Raw genomic sequence first — 25,441 nt, 5'->3', positions numbered from 1 at the left:
ACGTCGTTAAGTGGCAAGGATCCAAAAGTCAAATAAATACTCGCATGTGTATACTTCATCACTAACGGCATTCTCTTGGTTCTATGCGAACAGTGAATATATGCCATTTCTTTGGCTATTTTATTACCCGTGTGCACTTTTATCAGCTGCTATTTCGGATATTTTCTCTTTAGTTCCATGGCAAAAAAAAAAAAGACAAAAACTCAGGAGTCATGGAAACGCAAATCAGTAGGTTTTTAACAGCTTTTATTTCCGGGGCAGGTTTGGCAGACAGTAGATTCAGTTATAGCAGCAAAATGAGCTTGAGCCCCTCCTCGTTACCCAAAGCACAGAGGCCATAACGTCATCCAGCAAAACAAACTCACAGTTAGGGCTGTGCGCTTTTGAATTAAATCAATATTCCTGGTATCAGACATTAAAATGTTTATTTGAAACACACCTAAACATTTGACACAATAACTAAATTAAAGAAATAAAAAAAACACCCTTATGGAATTTGAATACACCGATATATAAAACATATAAAATTGACTTTTTGGAAAATGACATATTCCACATCTATACATTTAAAAAAAACATTTTAGCAATATCTGAAAATGCCAATTCTTCGTATATTTATGCACATTTTTGAAATGTTGCAGTATCTTGTTCTGATCATGACAAAGTTTACTTCAATATATTGCAGAATATTCCATTTCCATAAGGGTATTAATGTTCTCAGACCATGTGCAAAACTAGTTTTTTGGATACCAGCAACAATTTACTTCATGTACAGAAAAGCAACTTGAATTAATTCCTTAATTTGGTTTTTGCACAAGCAAGCGTTCACAAACACTCAATCACACTCTCAGCTAGTGGACCACAGTGCCAGGCCAAAGGAATTAATTGCGTGTGTGTGTGCGTGCAAGTGTTTTGGGGACCTGTGGTTTAATTATGTTTATACTGTATGTTTTTTTTGAGAAGCAGAATATTGAAGAATTGATTATTGGAAAACAGATTATTACTTGCGCATATTCAAAAGTCAAAAGGACACGGCCCTGTTCTGACAGCACACCATCGCTCAACAGAAATGCCTTAGACCTGCAAGCTCATGTCATCACACGCTGTTCCACTTTCAAAACTTAAGCTACTGTGCCTGCTGGACATGAATGCAGTTTCACAGTGCAAAGAAATCAAATAAAATAACCAATTGTTGCGTAAAAAAAAAAGACAATTTAATTAACAAAATAAACGCACAACAATGGCTTTGGTTTAAAACACTGATGGCGAATAAAAACCACCACTGAAAGGAGTTAAAAAAAAAAAAAAACATCAACACCTTTGGCTCAGTGTCAGTTTCAGTGTGGAGGACTGGAAGACCTGCGTCTCCCTGCAGCACAGAGAACCAAGTGGAGCTCCTTCTCCTCTTCCTCCTCCTTCTGCTCCTCCTTCTGCTCCTCCTGCTACTCTTAGTGCTGGCTGCTTTTCTTCTGCCAGGTTCTTCCCTGAGTCATATTCCTGCTCACAAGACTACCTGAAATAGATAGGCATACACCACACATCACATCACATACACAACACACACACACACACACCTGTGTTGAATGGCTGTCAGTTAACACACGGGTCTCAAGGTAACTCACCTGCTGCAGGGCTCAAAATCACCTGCTTCTTTTCCTCCTGCTGAGGCGAGCCCTAGACACAGACAGACAGACAGACAGACAGACAGACAGACAGACACACACACAAAGTAAACAGACACCATCTATATTAGTAAGAGAAGTAGGTAAGGAGCATAATGTTGCATGCACAGTGGATGTGTGTGTGTGTGTGTGTGTGTGTGTGTGTGTGTGTATGTACACATAGGGGTGTATTCATGTACAAAGGGGCTCACCCGTTTGTCTCTGTGGTTCTTTAGATGACTGGGAGCAGAAGGGGAGAAAGGTGTCCCTGTGGCAAATGGGAGCGTGAGTGAGCGAGACAGCAGGAGAGAGAGAGAGAGAGAGAGAGAGCAAGAGACATCACATTACAGTCATTTAGTACACGCTTTTATCCAGAGCAATGTACAATGGTGCAAATCATTACCAGGGACAATGCCTTGAAGACCCTAGAGGAAAGTACAGTCCTAGAGCGATCACATAGATAAAATTTGAACCCTTGAGGAGTACATCAACTTCAAACAGAGCTCACCTGTAGGGTTCCTTTGTTGGGGACATTCCTTCTTGATATGGGCGTGGGAGCCGCAGAGGAAACAGCGCCTCTCTCTGGTGTCCCAGTCCTCCTGCCTCCGTCTGTCTGTCTGCTGCAGGGCGTGGTCCTGGGGCTCCTGCTCACCCTGCCACCGCCCGTCCTCCTGGCCCCGCCGCGGCCGGACTCTGCAGCGCAAGCACAGCCGTCACACACACACACACACACACTATACACACACACACACACACACACACACACACACACACACACACTCACACTATATACACTCACACTCACACTCACACACTATACAAAATACATACAACACACACACACACTATACACAATACATACACACACGCACACACACACACACACACACACACACACACTATACACAATACATACTCACACACACACACACACAATACAAATACATACACACACTACACACTACACACTATACACAATACATACACACACTACACACAATACATATACACTACACATACTATACACAATACATACACACAACACACACACTATACATATACACATACACACACACACACACACTATACACAATACATAAACACATGCACACACACACTATACACAATACACAATACATACACACTACACACTACATGCACGCACAGACACACTCACACTACACACTACACACTAGACGCACAACAAATGCCAGCCATTTACCATCTGAACCAAGCAGGTAAAATAATGAGTGAGATCAGGTGTTGTAGCACATGGTAGGAGCAAATGCCTGCAGACACTGCGACCTGCAGGATGTGGAGTTAAGTAGCGCTGCTATAGACAATACATACACACCACACCACACACACACACACACACACACACAAACACATACAAATACACACATACCCGCACATACATGTAAGCTGAAATGTAGATTCTTCCATTATCATTTTCCCAATCAACTCCTTTGTCCGTTCACTCAGGACTGAGTGAGCGTACGTGAGTGTGTGTGAGTGTATGTGAGTGTGAGAGTGTACATGAGTTTATGTGAGGCTGGGGGGGGGGGGGGGGGGCATGTGTGCCTATTCTTGTCAAGACCTTTTTTGGGCAAAGGGATTTAAGGCTTGCTCAGGTTTAAAAGAAGTCTGTGAACATGTTCATGTTTATTTGCCTTATCCAGCATGTCATCTTGAGCAGACAGGAGGCAGCTCTTACTTCCTGCGTAGTGGACAGTCCTTCATGAAGTGGCCAATCTTCCCACAGATTCGACAGCAGCGGTCGTTTGGAGCCAGCTCGCCCTCTGTCAGCACCTCCGGGTCGAAGAAGTACTCCTGTGCAGAGAGCGTGGAGAGAGTGACACACTGAGACCGTGTGTGTGTGTGTGTGTGTGTGCGCGTGTGTGTGTATGTGTGTGTGCGTGTGTGTGTATGTGGTTCTCCACGGTTTATAGACGCACCATTATGGAGGGGTACTCCGGGGGGAAACCCTTCACTGGAGAGCCAAATACTCTTCTTCCATTGATGAAGGCCTTCATGATGAAATTGGTCACTTGTAAAATGAAAGAAACACATCTTTTCGAGGGTATAAACAGCTGAATGAGGTGGTGCAGGTACAAGTGAACCAGGCGGTGATGCAGGTGAAAAAGCAGACGGTGTACTTACTCCTCCTGGAGAGACCTGCCCCCAGGTTATGGTTCAGGTCAAAAGGATCTGCAGTGTAACAGATAAAGCTGTTAATATCAACTTACAACCTGGTATGTTCATGTGCCTATTTTAACAGTAAAGTCCCAGTCACCCCCCCAGAGCAGAGTGCTTGGTCCGTTCCAGCCCCCCCTACAGAGCAGAGCGCTTGGTCCATTCCAGTCCCCCCTACAGAGCACAGTGCTTGGTCCATTCCAGCCCCTCCTACAGAGCACAGCGGTTGCTCCATTCCAGCCCCCCCTCCAGAGCACAGTGCTTGGTCCATTCCAGCCCCCCCTCCAGAGCAGAGCGCTTGGTCCGTTCCAGCCCCTCCAGAGCAGAGCGCTCGGTGTGTCGTGGTCCTCACCTTCAATGGCGATGTATTTGGAGGTCCACTGCTTTTTGAAGGTGGTGAGCGGAAGCCTGCGGCGGATGCAGACCACGTGCTCCCTGAAGTCAAACTCCTCCGTGTAGAAGCACAGCAAACCCAACCACAGCTGCCCCACGCTCTCCGTGTTTGTCCTGTATGCAGGCCACCGACTGGGCTGTGCAAACACACACACACAAACATAAGTTAAGGGTTCCCCAGGAAACCCACTCACCGCACAGGAACTCACTCGCCACACAGGAACTCACTCGCCACACAGGAACTCACTCGCCACACAGGAACTCACTCGCCACACAGGAAACGCACTCACCAGATCTTCCAGGTTGTTGAAGAAATAAACATTCCATCCGTCAACCATCACCTCCGGCTTCTTATCCCCATCGTGAATCTGTGGAAAATGAAACTCATGACCCAGCACATCGAGCAGGAAGCAGGGGCGCTGAAGTCTAAGTGTAAGTGTACTGTACTCGGGTGCAAGGTAACGGGGTGTAGTGGTAAGCAGTACGTTCCGGATCATTCTGGCATGTTTTAGTGGGGCATGTTCAGATGTCGGTACCTCTTGCAGGACAGGTATGACGGGCGGGTCTCTCTGTTGTAGGAAGTACAGCACCATCAGGGTGTAGGCGTAGGAGGACAGGCTTCCCCGCGATGCATCCCCAATATCGCACACCTGCAAACAAGCGTCACCGTGACTACACATGCACCTGCATACATGTGTTATCATGAGTACATCCACCTGTAGAGGTTACTATGACTACCAATGCACTCACACCATAGCAACAGAATATTTAACATGACTGAGCACAGCACAATGAAAAACCATAAAGCTTTAAATCAGAAATCAAATCCAAAAATGACTAAATCCATCTGTGAGACAGCAGCAGACATAGTCTGTAGCGATTGTTCGGCTGTAGTGTTTGCAAACTGCAGTGTGGCTGTTGTGTCTGTTAGACTGTAGGGCAACTTGTTGCTGAGCGACAGACTAATGATTGTTCGGCTGTATTGTCCATTAGGTTGAAGTGTCTGATAAACAGCAGTGATTGTTCAGCTGTAGTGTCAGTTAGGCTGTCGTGATTGTTAGGCTGCAGTGTCAGTTACGCTGTAGTGATTGTTAGGAGGCAGTGATTGTTAGGCCATAATGTTTGCTAACTGCAGTGTTTGTTAGCGGTCTCGTTGCTAAGCTGTAGGCTGTAGTCGTAGCTGGGCTGAGAGTGCACAGAGCACTGGCAGGAGAGCTCACCTTGGAGAACACCTTCATGACGTAGCAGAGCTGTTTGACCCGCGGATCAATGGCGGCATAGGACGCCAGGAGCTGTGTGTTGTGCAGAGCCTGCAGGGACCGGGCTACAGTGAGAGGGGCGAGGGAACAACACATCCACACCCCACCAACTCTACAACGGAGTGGGGATACCCTCAGTCCTGACATGTCCAACGTATGATAAAAAAACTAAATGAGGCAGGCGATTTACTGATTGCGATTATATGCCGGGGAACCAGGGTGTTGTTACATTATTTGTTGTTTGTGTTGTTATTGGTGTTGTAGACTCATGCACACGTTACAGGGAGCACGATATGGCAGGGTACCAGGGTGTTGTAGACTCATGCACACGTTATAGGGAGCACTATATGGCAGGGTACCAGGGTGTTGTAGACTCATGCACACGTTATAGGGAGCACTATATGGCAGGGTACCAGGGTGTTGTAGAGGCTGATGTCTCCCTCTAGACCGGTCCTCACATGGAAGAACTTCACGATGGGCACTTTGGCTGTGGTGATGGGCAGGATGTTGCGCAAGCCTATGGGTTTAACACAGCGGGGTGGGTTAAGCCTTCTTCTCGTTTTTTAAACCGCATCTGTTGTTCATCACAGTAGAAACACCCAGCTAAAGAATATGTCCTTCCAATGTTGCGGTAATGTCATAACACATTTTGTGTTTGCTAATACAATGCAATCCAATTTCATAAGCTCTAAATTGAATGTTCTTCTGTCTGTTGCTAAACCAATCTTCTGGTTTAGCACTGCAATACAATTCCCATCAAACATTTGACCAACATTTCACAGACAACAAATACTGTGTAATGAACTATGGGCCTTTCAGCCAAGGGAAACAAAGCAATAGCTGTGCACACTGACTTTCCAGATACATTTTAAGACAGGAACAGCAAATTACACTCAGTCAAAGCAGGCACACACCTGCACATGAATATAGATTGATTCTGATATCTAAAGATAGCAAGGAGCGTCTGTGTGCATAAATAAAGTAAAACATTTATTTCTTGGTTTTTGAGGGACTGTAACCTGACATGAAATAGTAATCACCTGGGTGCTTCTTCAGGTCCCTGGCCAGGCTGTCTATGATGGCAATGCAGTCCAATCCCTAAAATGTTGAGCAGTATGAAAATGTTGCAGAGAATGGCATAATTCATATTCACAGCCTGTAGCCTAGTGGCCAAGGTACATGACTGAGACCCGGGAGGTTGGCGGTTCAAGCCCTGGAGTAGCCACAATAAGATCTGCACAGCTCTTGAGCAAGGCCCTTAGCTCTGCATTGCTTTGGATAAATAACATATAATAATAACAAATCATTGTGAACAAATTACATTCTTCGTAATAAATATTGTTGTTAATAAGCCCTGCAGTTTCAGGTGAGTAAGCACACTGGATCTCGGGCGCAGTGTATCGCTGATATAATGGGAGAAACCCGTCACCTCGACACTCTCTCGACCCTCCAGGACCATGCAGATGTCCAGGTCGCTCTGCTTAAACCCAAAGCCGTTCTTTGAAGAACCAAACAGCCTCAGCTTGGCTCCTGTCAATCAGGAAGTACAAATTAAAGACAGAAATACAGAAGGGAGGGAGAGCACAACAGGATGGTCTCTCTGGTGTGATGTGGGGGTACAGCAGGGTGGTCTCTCTGGTGTGATGTGGGGGTAGGGCAGGATGGTCTCTCTGGTGTGATGTGGGGGTACAGCAGGATGGTCTCTCTGGTGTGATGTGGGGGTACAACATGGTGGTCTCTCTGGTGTGATGTGGGGGTAAAACAGGATGGACTCTGGGGTATGTAGTCTGACCCCAGCAGCAGTACCTTCAAACTGGAATCTGATGTGCTTCTCCAGGTCCTGCAGGATGTGCTCTCGAACCCGCTCCTCCAGCTCATCTGGAGCAAAATCGCCTAAAAGAAACAGCACAAATCTTTGAGTCTCTACAAAGAGAGAAACGGCACAAATCTCTGAGTCTCTACAGAGAGAGAAACGGCACAAATCTCTGAGTCTCTACAGAGAGAAACGGCACAAATCTCTGAGTCTCTACAGAGAGAGAAACGGCACAAATCTCTGAGTCTCTACAGAGAGAGAGAAACGGCACAAATCTCTGAGTCTCTACAGAGAGAGAAACTGCACAAATCTCAGAGTCTCTACAGAGAGAAACAGCTCAAATCTCTGAGTCTCTACAAAGAGAGAAACGGCACAGATCTCTGAGTCTCTACAGAGAGAGAAACGGCATGACTGAGTCTCTACAGAGAGATAAACAACACTACAATGGACATCTCTATAGAGGGACACAGCACTGAGGACAAGTACACACTGTGTACATGCTGTGGAGTAGACACTGTGAAAACACTATACATTGTGGAGTAGACGCTGTCTATATGCTGTGGAGTACATGCCACAAATTCTGAACATTAAATCATCAATTCTAGATCAAGACTGGAGTGTGGTGAAGTTTTGGTTGAGGCGGGAACTCACTGTAGCACTGAACACAAACTTCGTTCAGTATTTTAAGGAATTTTGGCGTCATGGGAGGCAGAGAGTCCAGCTCAACCCTCTTGAAATCTTCAGGACAGTCTCGCTTCAAGTGTCCATCACGCTTACAAAGGCTGCACACCAGAGTGTGGGACTGTGGGAGACAAACACATTTAGGTGCTGAGTGTCAATGCTACCACGTCACACACACACCCTCTACCGTGACTGATACCCACCGCCTGCCATCGCAACTAATCCTGCCTCACACCAAACCTGGCTCAAATGCCATTGCTTTTTGTTTCAATACTTTTCTGTGCTTTACTGAGCTTGTCTGGTGCATTGGAACCCGTGAAATACACTCAAAAAGTGCAAACCCCTTCCGGTCCGTCTTGTCCTCTTGGTTGGCTCAATTGCACCAGGCATGATCAATCAAGCACAGACAATTGCTAGAATCTTTTTGAATAAGGAACAATATTTTGACCCAGGTCTGCCTCACACACCCTCTCACAGTGCTGCAACACAGAGTTAAACACCGCGTAGTGTTTGTGTGATTGTTCAGGTGTTGTGGGGACACGGGAAGGCTACCTTTCCCCGGGTGAAGGCCAGCTTGCTGAACTCGTAGTGCAGACTGCCGGGGGCGTGGCCTTCGTTCTCGGGCCGCCCGTTTTCCCCGGCGGAAGAGCCGGGAGTGGCCGGCTGGGGGCCTGGCTCCTCCTCCCCGACCGAGCTGGGCGTGTCCCCCGGCCCCTCCCCCTCGGAAAGCAGCTCCTCCGCTGACACAGTGTCCAGGGGGAACATCTCCTCGGGACTGAGGCTGTCCAAGAGGCACTGCCGAAACGCCACTCCTCCTCCTCCTTCCTCCTCATCTTCCTCCTCCTCCTCCTCCTCCTCCTCCTCGTCCGGCCGGTTCCCCGGCCGGTCCTCGCTGTCCCGCTCGGGCGCGGGCCCCTCGGAGTCCGACAGGCTCTCGGGCTCCGCCTCCTGCGGGAAGTAGGGGAGGTGTGTGGGGTCCACGTCCTCGCTCTCCTCCGTCTCCTCGATCACCTCCTCCTCGATCACCTCCTCCTCGATCACGCAGTCCGAGCCGCGGCCGGCCCCCCCGCCGTCGTCTGACGTCACCGCCAGGCCGCCCAGCCCCAGGTCGTCCGGGCCCTCCTCGCACAGGGCCACGCCCTCCGCCCCGCGATTGGCCCGCCGCTGCGAGAGCGGCTTGTGATTGGCGGGGTGGGGCAGGCCGAAGTACTTGTAGGTGGCTTTCAGGCAGTGGAGGATATAGCTGAACATCAGCTGGCTGTTCACTGTTCCGGCCACGTTCCTCTTCACCGAAAACGGATCTAATTCAATAAACATAAGAGACCGCCCCTGTTAAGCCCTTGCCAAGCATTTCGATTCGATTCAATTTCATTTGTATAGCACTTTTAACAATGCAAGATTGTCGCAAAGCAGCTTTACGAAGAGCCGACACCTGAGACCCCCTCAGAACAAGCCTCGGGTGACAGTGGCACGGAAAAAAACTCCCTGACTATCAGGAGGAAACCTTGAGCAGAACCAAGCTCAGAGGGGGAGCCCATCTGCTTCTGGCTGGCACTGGGCAAACAGTGAGCTGTATGTATTATGTAAAATAATTTAATTAAATCAATAATTAGACCAAAAATAATTATGCAGATAACATCGGCACATAGTATCTTGACTGCACCTGGATCTTCCTTAATATCTTATGATTTTTGCAGCATTAAACTGCAAGAAAAATGTAATTTCAGTACTCTACAGTGCTCCCCTCTACAGTATTTACTCATAGAAATTGATGTGGGCTCACTGGACAACATTTTTCTAGATTTTTCAACTGTAAATGTAGAGCCCTGCATTTCAAAAGCTGCACAGTGTAGCTTGAACCCAAATATCAAATGGCCATTTCCCCATTACAGCTAAAACTTGGCCTTGTGGCGACCAATGGTAGAGACTGAATGCACGGGCAGGGGCGGAGCCTCACCCTCGATGGCGATCCTGTTTTTGGGCCAGTCTCGAGCCTCGCGGGTCAGCAGGCAGTCGGTGCGGACGCTGATCACGTGACCGGCCATGTGGTACTCCAGCGAATAGAAACGCAGCATCTCCAGCCACAGCTGCCCCACCCTGACGGAGGTCCGCCTCTCAGCTGGGAAGAGCAGGGGTGCCTGCACACACACGCACGCACGTACGTACGTACACACACACACACACACACACACACACACACACGTACACACACACACAAGTGTCTCATTGTAAGCGTGTTTGTGCTATAATGTGCCGTCTGCAGTGTGCTGGTAAAAGGAGGCGGGGCTCACCTTGTCCTGTCTGAAGCAGCGCTCTGTGGGGGGCGTGGCCTGCTCAGGGGCGGGGCAATACTCCCACAGCACAGAGCCCGCCTCTAGCCCTGTCAGTCTGAAATCCCCCAGCCTGCTCAGAGAGAACTCCTTAATCTGCAGCAGGAGGAACAGTGGGACACGTGAGGGTATGGACAGTGCAGTCCGTACGTATTGGGACAGTGGTACCATTTCCATTCTTTTGGCTCTGTGCTCCAGCACATTGGATTTGAAATAGAGCAAGAGTAGACGGTCACATTTAATTTGAGGGTATTTACATTCATATTGTGCAGGAATTGCATCCCTTTTTATATAAGTAATTGGACGGTTGGCTTCTTAGCTGTTTGTGTGTATTCAATCGCTTTCTTAGTGCAGGTATAAGAACACCTTCTGCATCTAGTCTTCATTCTTGGCTTTTAATTGCCTTTGGAGTCTGCGAGACATAGGCCAAACAATAGGCTTACTAGAAAAACAGTTTGGAACAATTACACCAATAACAGACTCCAGAGGCAATCAAAAGAGTGGGACAGGGGGAAGACTGGTACAGGTACGGGGTGGTGTAACAAGGCTAACCAGACAGGAATCAGGTGCAGGTAAGGGTGTGGCACAGGGGAAGGGCACAGGTGAAGGACATAGGAAATTACCCAGGTGCCCAGGTAGGCGGGCAGGACAGGTTCTCTGCGCTGCTGCAGGAAGTAGATGACCATGAGGGCCAGGACGTATGGGGGCAGGCCCCCCTCCTCTGGCTGGTCCACGTGGCAGATCTAGAGAAGATACAATAAGACACTACTGAGCCCCGCGGGATAATGTGTCCACTGCACTTTGCCCATCCTAGTTACTTAGGAGCAGTGGGTAGCCGCAGTGCAGCGCCTGGGGACGAACTCCAGGAAGGAGTTCACACCTAACCTGACATACACGTCTTTGAGCAGCGAGTGACAGGTGGAGAGGGACTCACCTGTGCCCAGCGTCGGAGGCTGACCACCAGCGGCAGGAGGCGGGGCTCCTGCTCGACCAGCGCGGACAGGTACGTGGTCGTCAGGTAGGCGTTTTCGTTTCCGGCGCTCACCTTACAGATGAGCCCGCTGCGGGGTGATGACATCATCAGTAAAGGCCACAACTAACTCAGCAGCTGCGTCCAAAATCGCATACTACACATACTACGTTTCAGCGAAAATCAGCCTGTGATTTAGCATGAGTAGTACGCTAGTATGCGGTTTGGAACGCAGCGAGTGCCCTGATAGCAGTGCGTATCCCTGAACGACACGCTGGAGTAAGCTGAACACCCGAACATTAGCTCCCACAGAAGCCTATTTTAGGAAACTGAGATTCATCTGTGTTTAAAAAGTATTCTACTTCACATAAGCACCAAAGACTCTCAGAGCAGGAAGACCCTACTTCCTGTCCCAACATACAGGGCAAGTCCATAAGTATTTGGACAGTGGTACAATTTCAGTTCTTTTGGCTGTGTGCTCCAGCACGTTGCATTTGAAATGAAACAATGAATATGAGGTGCAAACTGTCACCTTTTATTTTAGGGTATTTGCATCCATATAAGGTGATGGGTGTCTAAATACTCAAGACTGCACTGTATTTAGAAGTCTCCACTGAATCAACCCTGACTGATATCTGCAATACAAATGCATCAAAACTGACTGATATCTGCAATACAAATGCATCAAAACTGACTGATATCTGCAATACAAATGCATCAAAACTGACTGATATCTGCAAGAAGAGAAACTGCACCTCTACTCATACATGTATGGTACATCCAATCTCAGAAGATGGAGAGAAAGAGAGAAGGATGTGAAAGAAGAGAGTCTGACAGGAAAGGGAGAACGAGGGAGGGAAAGAGGAGGATGAAGAGAGAGATGGAGGGATTGGGTTGGGCTGACAGTCCCCACCTGGCCTTTTCTTGGCAGATGAGCACAGGGACCCGGGCGTGGAAATCAGCCTGGAGGTCTCTGTACAGGGCTGGAAGCAGTCACACACACTGACCTCAGATCAGTCTTACTAAAGGGTAATTACACTCTCCATCACATTCCATAGCTGCAAAACTTATAACTGACATTTCTCACAAAAATGATTTAGTGTCGTAAATGTGTTGTATATAGGGTATTAAATGTATGTTCTACACAAAAATACTGTTTAATAGTATGAAAAAAGTTGTGATGTCAGACTACCCTTTTTTTGAGGTACCGCTACATCGTGTAGATGTCAATCAAGATGTCGAGTCGGAAAATGATTGACACCCACATATCTGTCTGTACTCACAGCTGTTAGAGAGACTGTCCTGGACCATGAGAAGCACATCTGGCTGATGCATCTGTAGTAACAAATCATTCCACAACATTCATAAAGGAAAATGGCAGTCAGATAAAAGAGAGAAAAGGATGAGCGTTAGGGAGCTTGTCATGCATGTTGGGACTCACGTGGGAAGGAAACTGGATATCTATGTTGACATCTGAGTCCTTGAAACCAAATTTAGTGCAAGAAGATCCATATAACCTCAACGAACAATCTGAAGAGACAGGAAGACATTTTGTTTCATGTGAGCGAGCAAGTACAGGGGTACTGAGGCAAGGTGCCAGAGGGAGGGGCTCTGGGGAAGGGCCTCTGGGTCTCTGGGGAAGGGGCTCTGGGTCTCTGGGGAAGGGGCTCTGGGTCGTAGGGGAAGGGGCTCTGGGTCGCTGGGGAAGGGGCTCTGGGTCGCTGGGGAAGGGGCTCTGGGTCGCTGGGGAAGGGGCTCTGGGTCGCTGGGGAAGGGGCTCTGGGTCGCTGGGGAAGGGGCTCTGGGTCGCTGGGGAAGGGGCTCTGGGTCGCTGGGGAAGGGGCTCTGGGTCTCTGGGGAAGGGGCTCTGGGTCGCTGGGGAAGGGGCTCTTGGTCGCTGGGGAAGGGGCTCTGGGTCGCTGGGGAAGGGGCTATGGGTTGTAGGGGAAGTGGCGCATGGGAGACGTACCTGGCAGTGTGGCTCTGATCACCTCCTGCATGGAAGACAGGATGTGGCGCCTCGTCTTCACATCCTCCTCACTCAGCCCGACCGCCAGCACCTCCTGCTCCAGGGCCACCTCCACGGCTCCAACCTGCAGCTCCGTGGGGGGCAAGATCTCCGCCAGCATCAGCTCCTCCCGCCTCTCCTGCCAACCAATCACAGGACAGGGTTATCACAGCTCCTCCTCCACCTCCGGAGAGCCAATCAGAGTATTATCATGCAGATTGATGTCCAACAGCATCAGCTCCTCCCGCTTTGTTAATAACCAATCACAGGATGGCATCATATGCTTCTCCTCTCTTCTCTGTGTATTATCATGCAGGTTGACAGTGTATCCATAGTTACCCGGACCCTCTTCTTGTGCCACTTCTCCCGGATGTGTTTGTGGGCGGCAGGGACCGAGTCCAGCAGCAGCTCACAGAGGGAACACCTGTACCTGGCATTGGGACTGCTCCGGGACCGCTACAGACCAAAACACACACATACATACACACACACACCGGAAAACACACACACTGATCATGAAACACGTGCATTGAATATAAAACACACACAGACCATAAAACACTTGCACAAACACATGCACGCACACCATAAAACAAACACACACACATACATACACACACACAGTTACACACACACACACACACGCACACACACACACACATATACACGCGCACACAGTTACACACACACACACACACACACACACACACACATATACACTCACACGCACAGTTACACACGCAGTTACACATACAGTTACACACACACACACAGTTACATGCACACACACATGCAGTTACACGCACGCACACACGCACACGCAGTTACACGCACAGTTACACGCACAGTTACACACACAGTTACACACACACACACACACACACACACACACACACACACACTGAGGTTCTGACCTTCTCCAGGCGGTAGACGTACTCCCGGCCGATGCGACTCTCAGCCTGCCTGAGCGCCAGCAGCTGCTCCTCGCTGAGCGCAGACTCGTCAATCACCGGGGCGTCCTGCTCCCCCTGCACCCTCCTCCGGTCCCGCTGCCGAAGCCTGCGCCCGCCTGGAGCACACCCATCACACACACACACAATTCACCTGGAGCACACCCGTCACACACACACACACACACACAATTCACCTGGAGCACACCCGTCACACAAACACGCACGCACGCACGCACGCACGCACAATTCACCTGGAGCACACCCATCACACACACACACACACACAATTCACCTGGAGCACACCCGTCACACAAACACGCACGCACCTGGAGCACACCCGTCACACAAACACGCACGCACCTGGAGCACACCCGTCTCACACACACACACACACACACACACACAATTCACCTGGAGCACACCCGTCACACAAACACGCACGCACGCACGCACAATTCACCTGGAGCACACCCGTCACACACACACACACACACGCACACATAATTCACCTGGAGCACACCCGTCTCACACACACACACACACAGACAGACACACACACACACAATTCACCTGGAGCACACCCGTCACACACACACACACACACACACACACACACGCGCGCACGCACGCACGCACGCACGCACGCACGCACGCACGCACGCACGCACACACACACAATTCACCTGGAGCACACCTGTCACACACACACGCACGCACCTGGAGCACACCCGTCTCACACACACACACACACACACACACACACACACACAATTCACCTGGAGCACACCCGTCACACAAACACGCACGCACGCACGCACAATTCACCTGGAGCACACCCGTCACACACACACACACACGCACACATAATTCACCTGGAGCACACCCGTCTCACACACACACACAGACAGACACACACACACACACACACACAATTCACCTGGAGCACACCCGTCACACACACACACACACACACACACACACGCGCGCACGCACGCACGCACGCACGCACGCACGCACGCACGCACGCACGCACGCACACACGCACGCACGCACACACGCACACACGCACACACGCACACACGCACACACGCACACACACACACACAATTCACCTGGAGCACACCTGTCACACACGCACGCACGCACGCACGCACGCACACACACACAATTCACCTGGAGCACACCTGTCACACACACACGCACACGCACGCACACACACTCACACACACACAATTCACCTGGAGCACACCTGTCACACACACACGCACGCACGCACGCTTCACTTGGAGCACACCCGTCACACACACAATTAACCCTCTCAGTCCCAAGTGGCTTTAACCAAACCCAAGGAGCTTTGGTTGACAAAATTGAGAAAGTTGAGACACTGGCACAAAAACAATAGTTTCACATGCTGCTACACAAAATGACACCTTGGCCAATTAGGTTTTCTTTGGCTGTTGAAAATCACTGTGGTTTCCAATATTGAATTCAATGGACAGCAAGCTCTTTTGCCCTCAGCATGTGCAGTAGAAGCTGCGCTGCCAGGCCCCTTTCCCCTAGTTCCTATGTACTCTCTATGATCAAACCACACACCTATTATACCTGCAGGCCCGCAACACCACCCAAAACCTCCTACACCACATACCACTTACACCCGCAACACCACCCAAAACCTGACCTCCTACACCACACACCACTTACACCTGCAACACCACCCAAAACCTGACCTCCTACACCACACACCACTTACACCCGCAACACCACCCAAAACCTGACCTCCTACACCACACACCACTTACACCCGCAACACCACACACCACTTACACCCGCAACACCACCCAAAACCTGACCTCTCACGCCACACACCACACACCACTTACACCCGCAATACCCGAACTATACATTACATTACAGAATTGCTTCTATACCTTGTTCGACAACAACAGTATTCCAGACAGGAAGAAAACCCACAACATGCAAGTCACCAGGCCCATTCCCACACTACTACCAGCATCACATTTTGCCACCTGCACCACTTACTGAGGCTCTCGCCGCAAGACCCTGCGCCTCTTATGGGCAGCAACACTGTGGAGCGGCAGAGATGTACCTGATCCGGTAGAGCTGGGTGTCTCCTGGTTGGCCGGCTCCATGGTGGACTCCAACCTGGCAGCATGCTGCTCCCCTTCCTCCTTGAAAAAGGCCTTTTTCCTGTGGTTGTCCGACACAAACGTGCGGTCTCTCCAGTTCTCCTCTGGGCCCTGGCGGCTCTCAGGAGTGGGGAACTTCCTGAACCCGTCCATAAACTCGCCAGGAGGCCGCTGTCCAGGGCTGACACTCAGCGGTCCATAGCCTCCTCTCCTAGGACTGAGACTAAAGCCGCCCGCACCACCCCTCTTACGGGAAAAGCCTCGCTCAGGTGTAGAGCCGTAGCCCTTTCCATACTCGGGCGCGTCCATGCGCCTTTGAGTCCTCCATGTCTCGGCCTCGTCCGCCACCTTGCCCCGCTCCTTGCGCTGCTTGGTGTGGCGGTTCCTACCTACGGTTATTTCTTCCATTGGATCTGTTAACTAAGCCTAAGATTCACGGATAGTAAACAATAATGACAAAAACACTGGCGTCGATGATTTTACATCCGGAAAATAAAATCCAATGCAACGTTAACTAGCTAGTTAACCTGAAACAAACTATAAACTATGAAATAGCATCAGATGCAAAGTTACCATGTAAAGTAACGTTCGACAACTGTCAAATAAAGTGCACAGCGACTTATTTCACGAATGAAAAAAAATTAATAAATGTTCATGTTAGCTAACTAGTTTGCAATATAACAGTTGGCTGTGGTCAACATCGCACTTTATGTTGACCAACGGTATCCAACTAATCAATCCGTAAAATGGATAGCTAGGAGGCTAACAATAACATAGCATGGTTAGCTAGATGGGTATCAGACCCCCTTCTCGCTAGCCGCGACTCTACAAACAGCTAGCTAGCACAAATTATTCTGTGTTTCAATGAGACCAATTCGCACAGCTAGTCAGATGCAGCCTTCTACCTAGTATGTTAGCTAACAAGTTAGCTTGCAGCGCGTCTCAACAAGTAGCGTAGCGTCCGACCTCAATCCATACGGCAATTGACAAGCCAAAGCACCGCTCTCGAGCTCTATCTGCACGGCTATGGAGCTTGGGCTAACAAGCTAAATATAGCTAACGCTAGTTACCAGAAACAGGCTGGTTAAAGATTGTCAGCGTCTTTGCTCGCTCAACTGCTCGAAACACACAAATTTAATCAAGTTTTCCCAGTCAAGTAGCTAGCTAGTAGTCTTTGCGTTGGGTACTATAATATTATTGGCTTTTCGTTTACGGTTTATCCAAGACAAAAAATAACAAAATCAAAAATAGCCATTAGCAGTAAACCATGACATGACATTGCTGTGTATGTTTGCGATATGTCGTAAAGTGCTGCAACTACGCATGGACTTTACGGTAAATTAGCGAGCTAGCCATCTCACCTACACAGAACTGTATAAAAACTGATGTTCTTACCGCACCGTCCAACCTGGTGCACACCTCATTTGATACTTAGTAAAGCATGGAAGCAGCTGATATGTGAAATTAACCATCTTGTTAACCTGTAGCTAGTTAGATAACTAATAGGTCGGACTCTTTATACTAATGTAAGATTGCAATACAACAAAGACATGCAATGTTAGCTTGCCAGCAGGATAAAAATATGCATACCAGTTTTTGGTATGTGCTAGCTAGTGATGTTCCAATGGAGAGCAAGCCGCTGTAATTACCAGACCGTGTAGGTCTTATTACAACCACAACATTATCCTTCATCGGGTGACATTCGGGGGTACTTATTACGTAACCCGTGTTCTGCTCTAACTGAAAGGGAATCTATCACTACTATACTGGAGATGCCGTAATAGTGTTTGGTAGGCTAAACCAGAGAACGTCGTTACAGCAATCCATCCAACATATTACAGGTATAATTATCGTCACCTGTTATTTGTTCTTCAATAAATAACATTAGGCTAATTAGGGTATACACGACCATTATAGAAAGTTCCATTCAATATGATTACTTGATATGAAAAGTTATCTAAGTGTTAAAAACTATAAAATTTAAACTATTCCCTGCAATTGAGTGACAAGAAAGTTGTAATACCGGTAAATTATATTCCCATAGATTTAAAATACAGAGGTGACGTGTTATGATATAAAAATATGTGTTGTTTTTATAACACATACATGAAAAAGCAATACTATCCTTCAGGAGCTAAAGTATAGGCTTATTGAGAGAATTCGTTATTTAAAGAACTATTACACTGTCTGCATCAACATGCCGAATGCAAAAAACGCTACAAAATAAAATAAAAACTTGCATCTCTCCCTTGGGCATAATTTCTATCAATATAAAAATATTCCAAAAATGATCAAGGTCAATAGATTTTTAGCCTTCAAAGCCTCTTCAAATAATTTCATCCATTGTCATCCTGGATAACAGACATTTATAAAACATTGTATTTGTATAGTAAGTCATTAAACAGGAAGTGGCATCATACAGAAGCTTCCAAGGACCCCCAAAGGTTTAAAGGCTTTTAGTAAGTCTCTGTTAAAATGTTTTTTTATTTATCTTTTTTTTACTCACTGGTACACTATGTCACAGAATCCTGAGTCATACTGAATAATGGATAAAAAGCACTCAAAATGTTATTTTCATATGTGTTTATTTGATACGAAATTACTCATTAATAGTTCAAGGTCATAGATTTATATAGGCAGCTCAAACATTTGGCTATTCAAACTATTTTTTTGTCATGCCGGATAACAATGACGTCATGCGGGATAACGTTTATTTTGTGTTAACTCACAGTGTCAGTCGCTATTCGGAATACCATATTTATAATTTCATTGCTTTTAGGTATATAATGTACATTTCCATTTTGCATTACATTGTAATTAGCATGTTTTTAAATGTATTTATGTTCATAAGTAACATAAGATAATCCAGCACATACATAGCTTTTTGTAAATATAATTATAATATTATTATTTACCATTAGGAATTAATACATAGAACGACTTTTAGATCAAACAAAGGTCGCTGAGAGGCTTAGCATGGCTCGTTGCTGTCTCACTCGTTCCATTGAATTCATGTCCAGTCGAAAGTAAAGTTTATGGTGTTTATTACCAGTGTTTTACAAGTAGTCTACAGTTCACATTTTAAGGGAAATTCAGTTCTAAATGCCCCTGTCCTGCAAAAAGACAGATGTCAGGTTCAGGGGGCGCTATAGTTATTTTTATCATACTATAGAGCAAGGGTGCACAGCAAGGGTCGATTTGTTTCAGGATTTTGCTGCAACTTCTGCTCTTAATTATTTTATTAGCTCAATCATGTCTAAATCTGATATGTGTATAAGCACCAGCTACAGTCACAGACTGCAGGTGTATCCTAAAGATTTTACGGTTCCAGGACAGGAGTGAACCAGTGTAGTTTATAGAGCAGTCACAAAACTAAAATTAAGGTAACTGGTTGGAACAAAAACCAGCACATAGATCGGCCCTCCAGGACCAGAGTTGTGCACCCAGGCTGGATAGGTATATTATTGTGAGACAAATCAGTAGGTCATTACATTACATTACATTACATTACATTACATTACATTACATTTCAAAGCATTTAGCAGACGCTCTTATCCAGAGCAACGTACAACAAAGTGAGGATTGAACAGAGGAACACACAGGAGTGTGAAGAGGACCATAGAGGACAGTACGGTTCAGAGTCCTAGCGTGACCATACAGATACAATTGGAACCCTTGAAGAATACAGTTTATGAACAAGCATACCACTATTGGCAGCTAAAATACCCCAAGTACAACAATACAACAATATCTATATGTAACTATATATAAGTGCCATTATAATCTATGGCATATACAAGGCTAATCATGGTGGTGTGGTAGGGAGGGAAAGGTGCAGCCTGAAGAGATGAGCCGTCAGTCTGCGTTTGAAAGTGGTCAGACTCTGCTATTCTGACATCCACAGGAAGGTCATTCCACCTCCGTGGGGCCGGAACAGACAGTAGTTGTGACCAAGAAGTTCAGGTGCGGCGATTATTTGTAACAACATTTTTGTAGTAAAAATGCATAATTTAATTTGATTGAGTTGACAATACAACAATATGAAGTATCCAGATAAGAACACTTTTCAGCATTTTTGTGTTGTGTAAGAAACCTGAGCACATTGACCCGTAATTGACAGCTGATGCAATTGTTATGAAATAAATAATAGTAAATATTTTATTTCCTGAGCACGACATAGTTGTTGAGCTCTCACCTTGAACATGTACTATTTATTGCGTGGTAAAAAATAAATAAATAAATAAATAAATATATATATATATATATATATATATATATATATATATATATATATATATATATATAATAGTTACTTATTAAATTAAACAAACTTTTATTAGCATTTTTATAGTTTATATTGCAAAATATATTTAATGTGTTTTTTTCTGGGTAAAATACCCTCAGGAAAATGGAAACATTTTAATGATTAAAAAAAAAATGCGTATTAATACGCTCGAAGAAATCATACTCTCAAAACAGGTGTGTTAAAAACAGCACATAACGATGCCATTTTTAATTATGTCTAGTTAAGGACAACATACAGTAGGCTATTTTGAGAAAATAATTGTGTTGGAAGTAGCACAAAAGTCGTAACGAAAAGTGCATTCGATGTTAACACGTCCTTTTTGAGCCCCTAAATTGCGTAAATCGGACAAACTTGCAAACACAAACATTGTTCGAATTCACGATCAATACTATGCTCACATGAAACACGAAAGAAAACAAGCTCAAATTATTATTTTGTTTAGTTTGCAGATGTTTATAATGCTAAAAAGTCGAGTCTATGGGTGGCAAACAGGAAGATCAAGAGATTCTTGGTCTCGAGGCATGGTTGACAGCTGGGGCGCAGACGTAGAGTTTCTAAAGCATTAATTACACCTCACTTTGTTTCAGCAGTTGAAGGACAACCCTCCGGTCTAACGGTTTCCGTTAATGAGCGGGCAGGCGGTATTGTTCAGGCAAACATCCGAATCAGAGGTGCTAGATGGCGTCCCTAGGGAGACTCTCCTTCCCTCGACATTGCGCGCCACTAGCTCCCGCTTCCCTCCCGCATTGAGAAAAGGGGGGTCCCTAATCTGTTTCAAATGCATTTGACTTAAAGGTCATAGTTTGAGTTGATGAAACGAATACTTTTAGGATCCCGGACATCTATCCTCGTCTAAATCTTATTTACGAATCTAATCTTGTTATGTTTGCCTTACCCATCAATTGTGCATATGTAATGCAATGTCATAAAACAACAAGTTCTATCCAATAGCTAATACTTTGGAGTGTACATATACCCCCCTTCCGAGAAAAAACTCCTCCCCTCCCTGTTGCTGTGACAACCAGTTGACACGCAGAACATGCTGTGTGAGTAATCAAACGCCCGGAATGAATCTGCTATGGGCGCTGTTAAACCCGGGAAACCCTCAATCCGACAACGTCACCTGAGAAAGCTCCTATTACAGCCAATGAGATTTTAGAACGATGTTGGCAGAACGCAGGTGGGAACTTCAACGATTCTGCAAACTGAGAGACAAGAAGCAAACGGAGAGTGACAGTCCCGTGCCACTGTCACTTATTTGAAATGGTCGCGTTTACCTGCGGGGATGATGCTACAGAGACGAGAAAGTCTGCAACTTTTAAAAGGAAGAGAGAAGACTGCGTCTCTCCCGGAAAAGACGATGTTACTCCGGATGACAGACATGTCACGTTAGCAATGAACAGTAAAATTATTTGCGCTCCTGTGAAAAGGCCCCGATGTCTCAGATACCGCAAGCAGAAGATTGAGTGCAGGTTAAGCGATTCTGGTTTTGAGGAAGAATTGTTAACTCCCTCTTCCAATTCATCTCCGGACTTCACACCCAGTAGCAACCCGGCAGCAGACACACTGACTCCATGCAGGCTACTGTCAGACTGGCAGAATTTCAGGGATTATGGAGAGAGCTGCTATAACATTCAAAAACTCAACGAAGAGAACTACCTCCCTGTTAACTGTCTGGCTCGTCAACCTCAGGTAAGATGTACCAGCTATAGTCATTTAGGATACGTACCGTTGCAGAATATTAAGGCGCTCCTCTTTCGGCGACGGAAAACTTAACTTACTGTTTCCACAGGTCACAGCAGAAGCGCGCTGCAGACTGGTGAGTTGGCTCATTCCAGTCCACAGACATTTCAAACTGTCCTTCGAGTCCTGCTGTCTCGCCGTTAACATCATGGACCGCTTTCTGTCCACCACGCCGGTCGCGGCAGACTGTTTTCAGCTACTGGGGGTTACATCGCTCCTGATCGCCAGTAAACAGGTGCGTGGCCCTTGTAATGGTGGGTTGTAATGTTGGGTATGCGTTTTTGTGAAATATCCATGTTTATTATAATGATTTATGTGTTTTTTGTAATGAAAAATGTTTTTTAACGCAGTCATGGATTTTTGAAGAAGTTCTACACAAACATTTTTCTTTCTTTCGAAATGCCACTATTTTTCAGATCAGTGGAAGTAATTTAACCTTTTATTAAGTTTCATTTATTGAGTAGCTAGTTACAGTTGGAGGTTGATTGAATGCAGTCGTGGTGTGGGACACATTGTGAGCAGCTCTGTTGTCTCTCAGGTCGAGGTCTTTTCCCCCCGGATCTCCCAGCTTCTGGCGCTGTGCTGCGACGCCTTCGCCAAAGATCAGCTATGCAACCTGGAGCGCATCGTCTTAACCCGGCTGAGCTTCCGCCTGGCCACGCCAACGATGGCCTTCTTTCTCCACTACTTCACCCAGCACAGACTGGCACAAAACAGCTCCGGGGGACCGGGGCACAGCGACGCAGTCAGGTGCTGGAGCCTGGCGCGGAGAATCTGCGAGCTCAGCCTGGCGGACTATGCGTTCAACCGTTACCGCCCGTCGGTGCTGGCTGCCTGCGCCGTGAGACTGGCGGAGCGTCTGCTGGGGGTGGCCCCCACGGCCGAGGCTGGGGAGGAAGAGGAGGACGAGGAAGAGGGACGCTGCACTCGCAATCTGCGGCTGCTGGTCTCCTTGAACCAGGAGGTTCTGCGCACCATGGCGGAACTGTGAACTCCGCGTCGCCCCCCGCAGGACAAACGTTTCCACTGCAGCTCAGCTCTGCACTTGGCTGCATGTATGTGTGTGAACAGGGGGCGCTGTATGGGGGGGTGGGGGGTGGGTTCAGCTTTGGACGATTTCAAGGGACCTGGTTGGCAAAGGCCAATTAGAACGGGATGTTCAGGGGTGGCGTGCAGAGATGAGGCCCAATGTGAGATGGGGCCCAAAATCCCTGCTGGCGCCCCTGTGTGTGCACATGCATGTATGACGTGTACATGTGTGCACATGCATGTACTGTATAACTGCACCTCACTAATGTTTTGTACCAGTAATGCACTGTCCTCATAAGTATTAATGACATAAATGTGTCTTATTTATTGTCCCTCATGTCTGTGATTTAAGTGGGAGAATTTATGTTTGTAGTAATGTTTATTTGTCTCTCATTAGACTGACTGGAGTCCCAGCCATTTTGAATTTTTCCTTGTTACGCACGAAGTAGACTGACTGTAGTGAGCAATGACTGAATGTAAATATGTAGTGAATGTGCTGACAGAAATAAATGCTCAGGTTCAAATGAATGAAAGGATTTATTATTATTAGTATTATTATTTACATTTTGAATAATTGATCTGTAAAAGGTCTTCTGTTGTGCAGCAGTATAACTGTTGGATCCACCCATTCATCACATTAAACTATGAAACTACAAATACTATCACTGAACTACTGTGTTAAGCTACTACTACCATCACATTAAACTATGAATCAACAAGTTCCTCCACTGAACTACTGTGCTAAACTACTGCTACCATCACATTAAATTATCAAAGTACAGTCACATTAATTAGCTTCAGCCTGCACACGATAGTGCAGCCACCCAACCGTTAGATTCCCATTTGACAAACTCAAATGGGCGATTTGTTGAACAATAAAATGAACAGGAATGAACAACGGCAATTAAAAGTCTTTTTAAACTGAAATAAAACAGAATAATACCCAATGGACGCAGGGAACTAGATAAATGGTGCATTTTAGGAACATTTAGGCCAACCATATTTCCAGGAATATTCCGGAAACCATTGTTGGGCAGGTAACTGCACTGCAACATTTAAAATGTACCTCACACAGACACGATGAATTCCTTATGGAGACAGGTAAAACACTTATCTTCACACTGAGTTATTCCTACACATTTGGATTGATGGTTAAACTATACGCAGATCTTTCTGTCTGTGGAGAGAAGGCAATCGGCTCTGTTGGTCTAACTAACAGCTGTTACTCTGGGATAAATTGAACATACCACGGAATCAGTGCTAATGGATAATATCATTTACATCATATTGTTAATGATATAGTAAAAAAATGAATATATAATTGCACCATTGAGTTCTTTGGCTTAAATCGGACACTTCACTATCAGCCTGGAGAACTGGGTAAAAGGTCCGAGCAAAGTAATATAAAGTTGCTCTAATGACCGCGTACACGTTCCTTCAAATAAAAGGTTTATGAGTATAATTCACGCCTGTTCGTAAAACCCCGGAACACAAACATTTCCAAGGGACAGTTGTGAGTATGATTACAGAACACATATCCGTTCTTGGTAATTATAAACTAATTGATCAAACAATTATAATTGCCTGTCTTCAGCCATAAGTACTTTATTTTCCCAGAATATATAATGTACAATTAAGAGTTTGGTGGGTCCAGTCCAAAACCAGCACTGTCATATAAGCTAGTAAGATTTCAAATTAAGAAATCAAATTAAGCAAAGAGAAAGGAAATAAACTGTTAATTTATTTTACTCTCTGTTAATATGAGTATAGCTAATTATGTCTATAATGAATGTTTATTATATGTTTAAACTTGTTTGACCTACCTAATTTTGATGGTGAGCATTTCTGTAAGATCAACGGTAAATTGTTGAACTGGCGCCGTTAGGGTCGGAACGGCGCAAAACTGTGTTTGCGTCTCTGCACTGCATAATTCAGCGCAGCGGGGTCCGGTG

At 46.5% G+C, this 25,441-nt stretch overlaps 2 protein-coding genes across 2 annotated transcripts; one reads left to right on the top strand and one right to left on the bottom strand.

Annotated features, from left to right (window-relative positions):
- Positions 1-229: 229 nt before the first annotated feature.
- Positions 230-17,719, bottom strand: tut7 (terminal uridylyl transferase 7). Its single transcript, XM_061260935.1, has 28 exons — positions 16,372-17,719; positions 14,226-14,380; positions 13,651-13,767; positions 13,273-13,450; positions 12,745-12,833; positions 12,587-12,638; positions 12,217-12,286; positions 11,268-11,394; positions 10,957-11,076; positions 10,295-10,429; positions 9,961-10,141; positions 8,556-9,304; positions 7,974-8,124; positions 7,316-7,402; positions 6,939-7,039; positions 6,550-6,607; positions 5,923-6,026; positions 5,471-5,560; positions 4,787-4,900; positions 4,541-4,618; positions 4,210-4,387; positions 3,825-3,872; positions 3,620-3,711; positions 3,379-3,494; positions 2,170-2,354; positions 1,874-1,929; positions 1,623-1,674; positions 230-1,513 (listed from the first exon to the last, which is right to left on the bottom strand). The coding sequence occupies exons 1-28, from the start codon at positions 16,817-16,819 to the stop codon at positions 1,449-1,451; spliced, it is 3,996 nt and encodes a 1,331-aa protein (XP_061116919.1). The 5' UTR covers positions 16,820-17,719; the 3' UTR covers positions 230-1,448.
- Positions 17,720-22,411: 4,692 nt separating this feature from the next.
- On the top strand, positions 22,412-23,451 carry LOC133140533 (cyclin-O). Its single transcript, XM_061260541.1, has 2 exons — positions 22,412-22,695; positions 22,999-23,451. Exons 1-2 carry the CDS (start codon positions 22,609-22,611, stop codon positions 23,449-23,451), a joined length of 540 nt encoding a protein of 179 aa, XP_061116525.1. The 5' UTR covers positions 22,412-22,608.
- The last annotated feature ends 1,990 nt before the right edge of the window (positions 23,452-25,441 follow it).

This window comes from Conger conger, chromosome 11 (genome assembly GCF_963514075.1).
Source record: "Conger conger chromosome 11, fConCon1.1, whole genome shotgun sequence".
Taxonomy (NCBI): Eukaryota; Metazoa; Chordata; class Actinopteri; order Anguilliformes; family Congridae; genus Conger; species Conger conger.
This window is presented reverse-complemented; position numbering and strand designations above follow the sequence as displayed.

Coding starts and splice junctions, on each gene's coding strand:
- tut7 (XM_061260935.1), bottom strand. CDS start 16,819: ATGGAAGAAATAACCGTAGGTAGGAACCGCCACACCAAGCAGCGCAAG. Junction 7,403..7,973: donor AGTTTGTGTTCAGTGCTACA/GTGAGTTCCCGC, acceptor TGTTTCTTTTAG/GCGATTTTGCTCCAGATGAG. Junction 1,514..1,622: donor GATTTTGAGCCCTGCAGCAG/GTGAGTTACCTT, acceptor TATCTATTTCAG/GTAGTCTTGTGAGCAGGAAT.
- LOC133140533 (XM_061260541.1), top strand. CDS start 22,609: ATGGACCGCTTTCTGTCCACCACGCCGGTCGCGGCAGACTGTTTTCAG. Junction 22,696..22,998: donor TCCTGATCGCCAGTAAACAG/GTGCGTGGCCCT, acceptor GTTGTCTCTCAG/GTCGAGGTCTTTTCCCCCCG.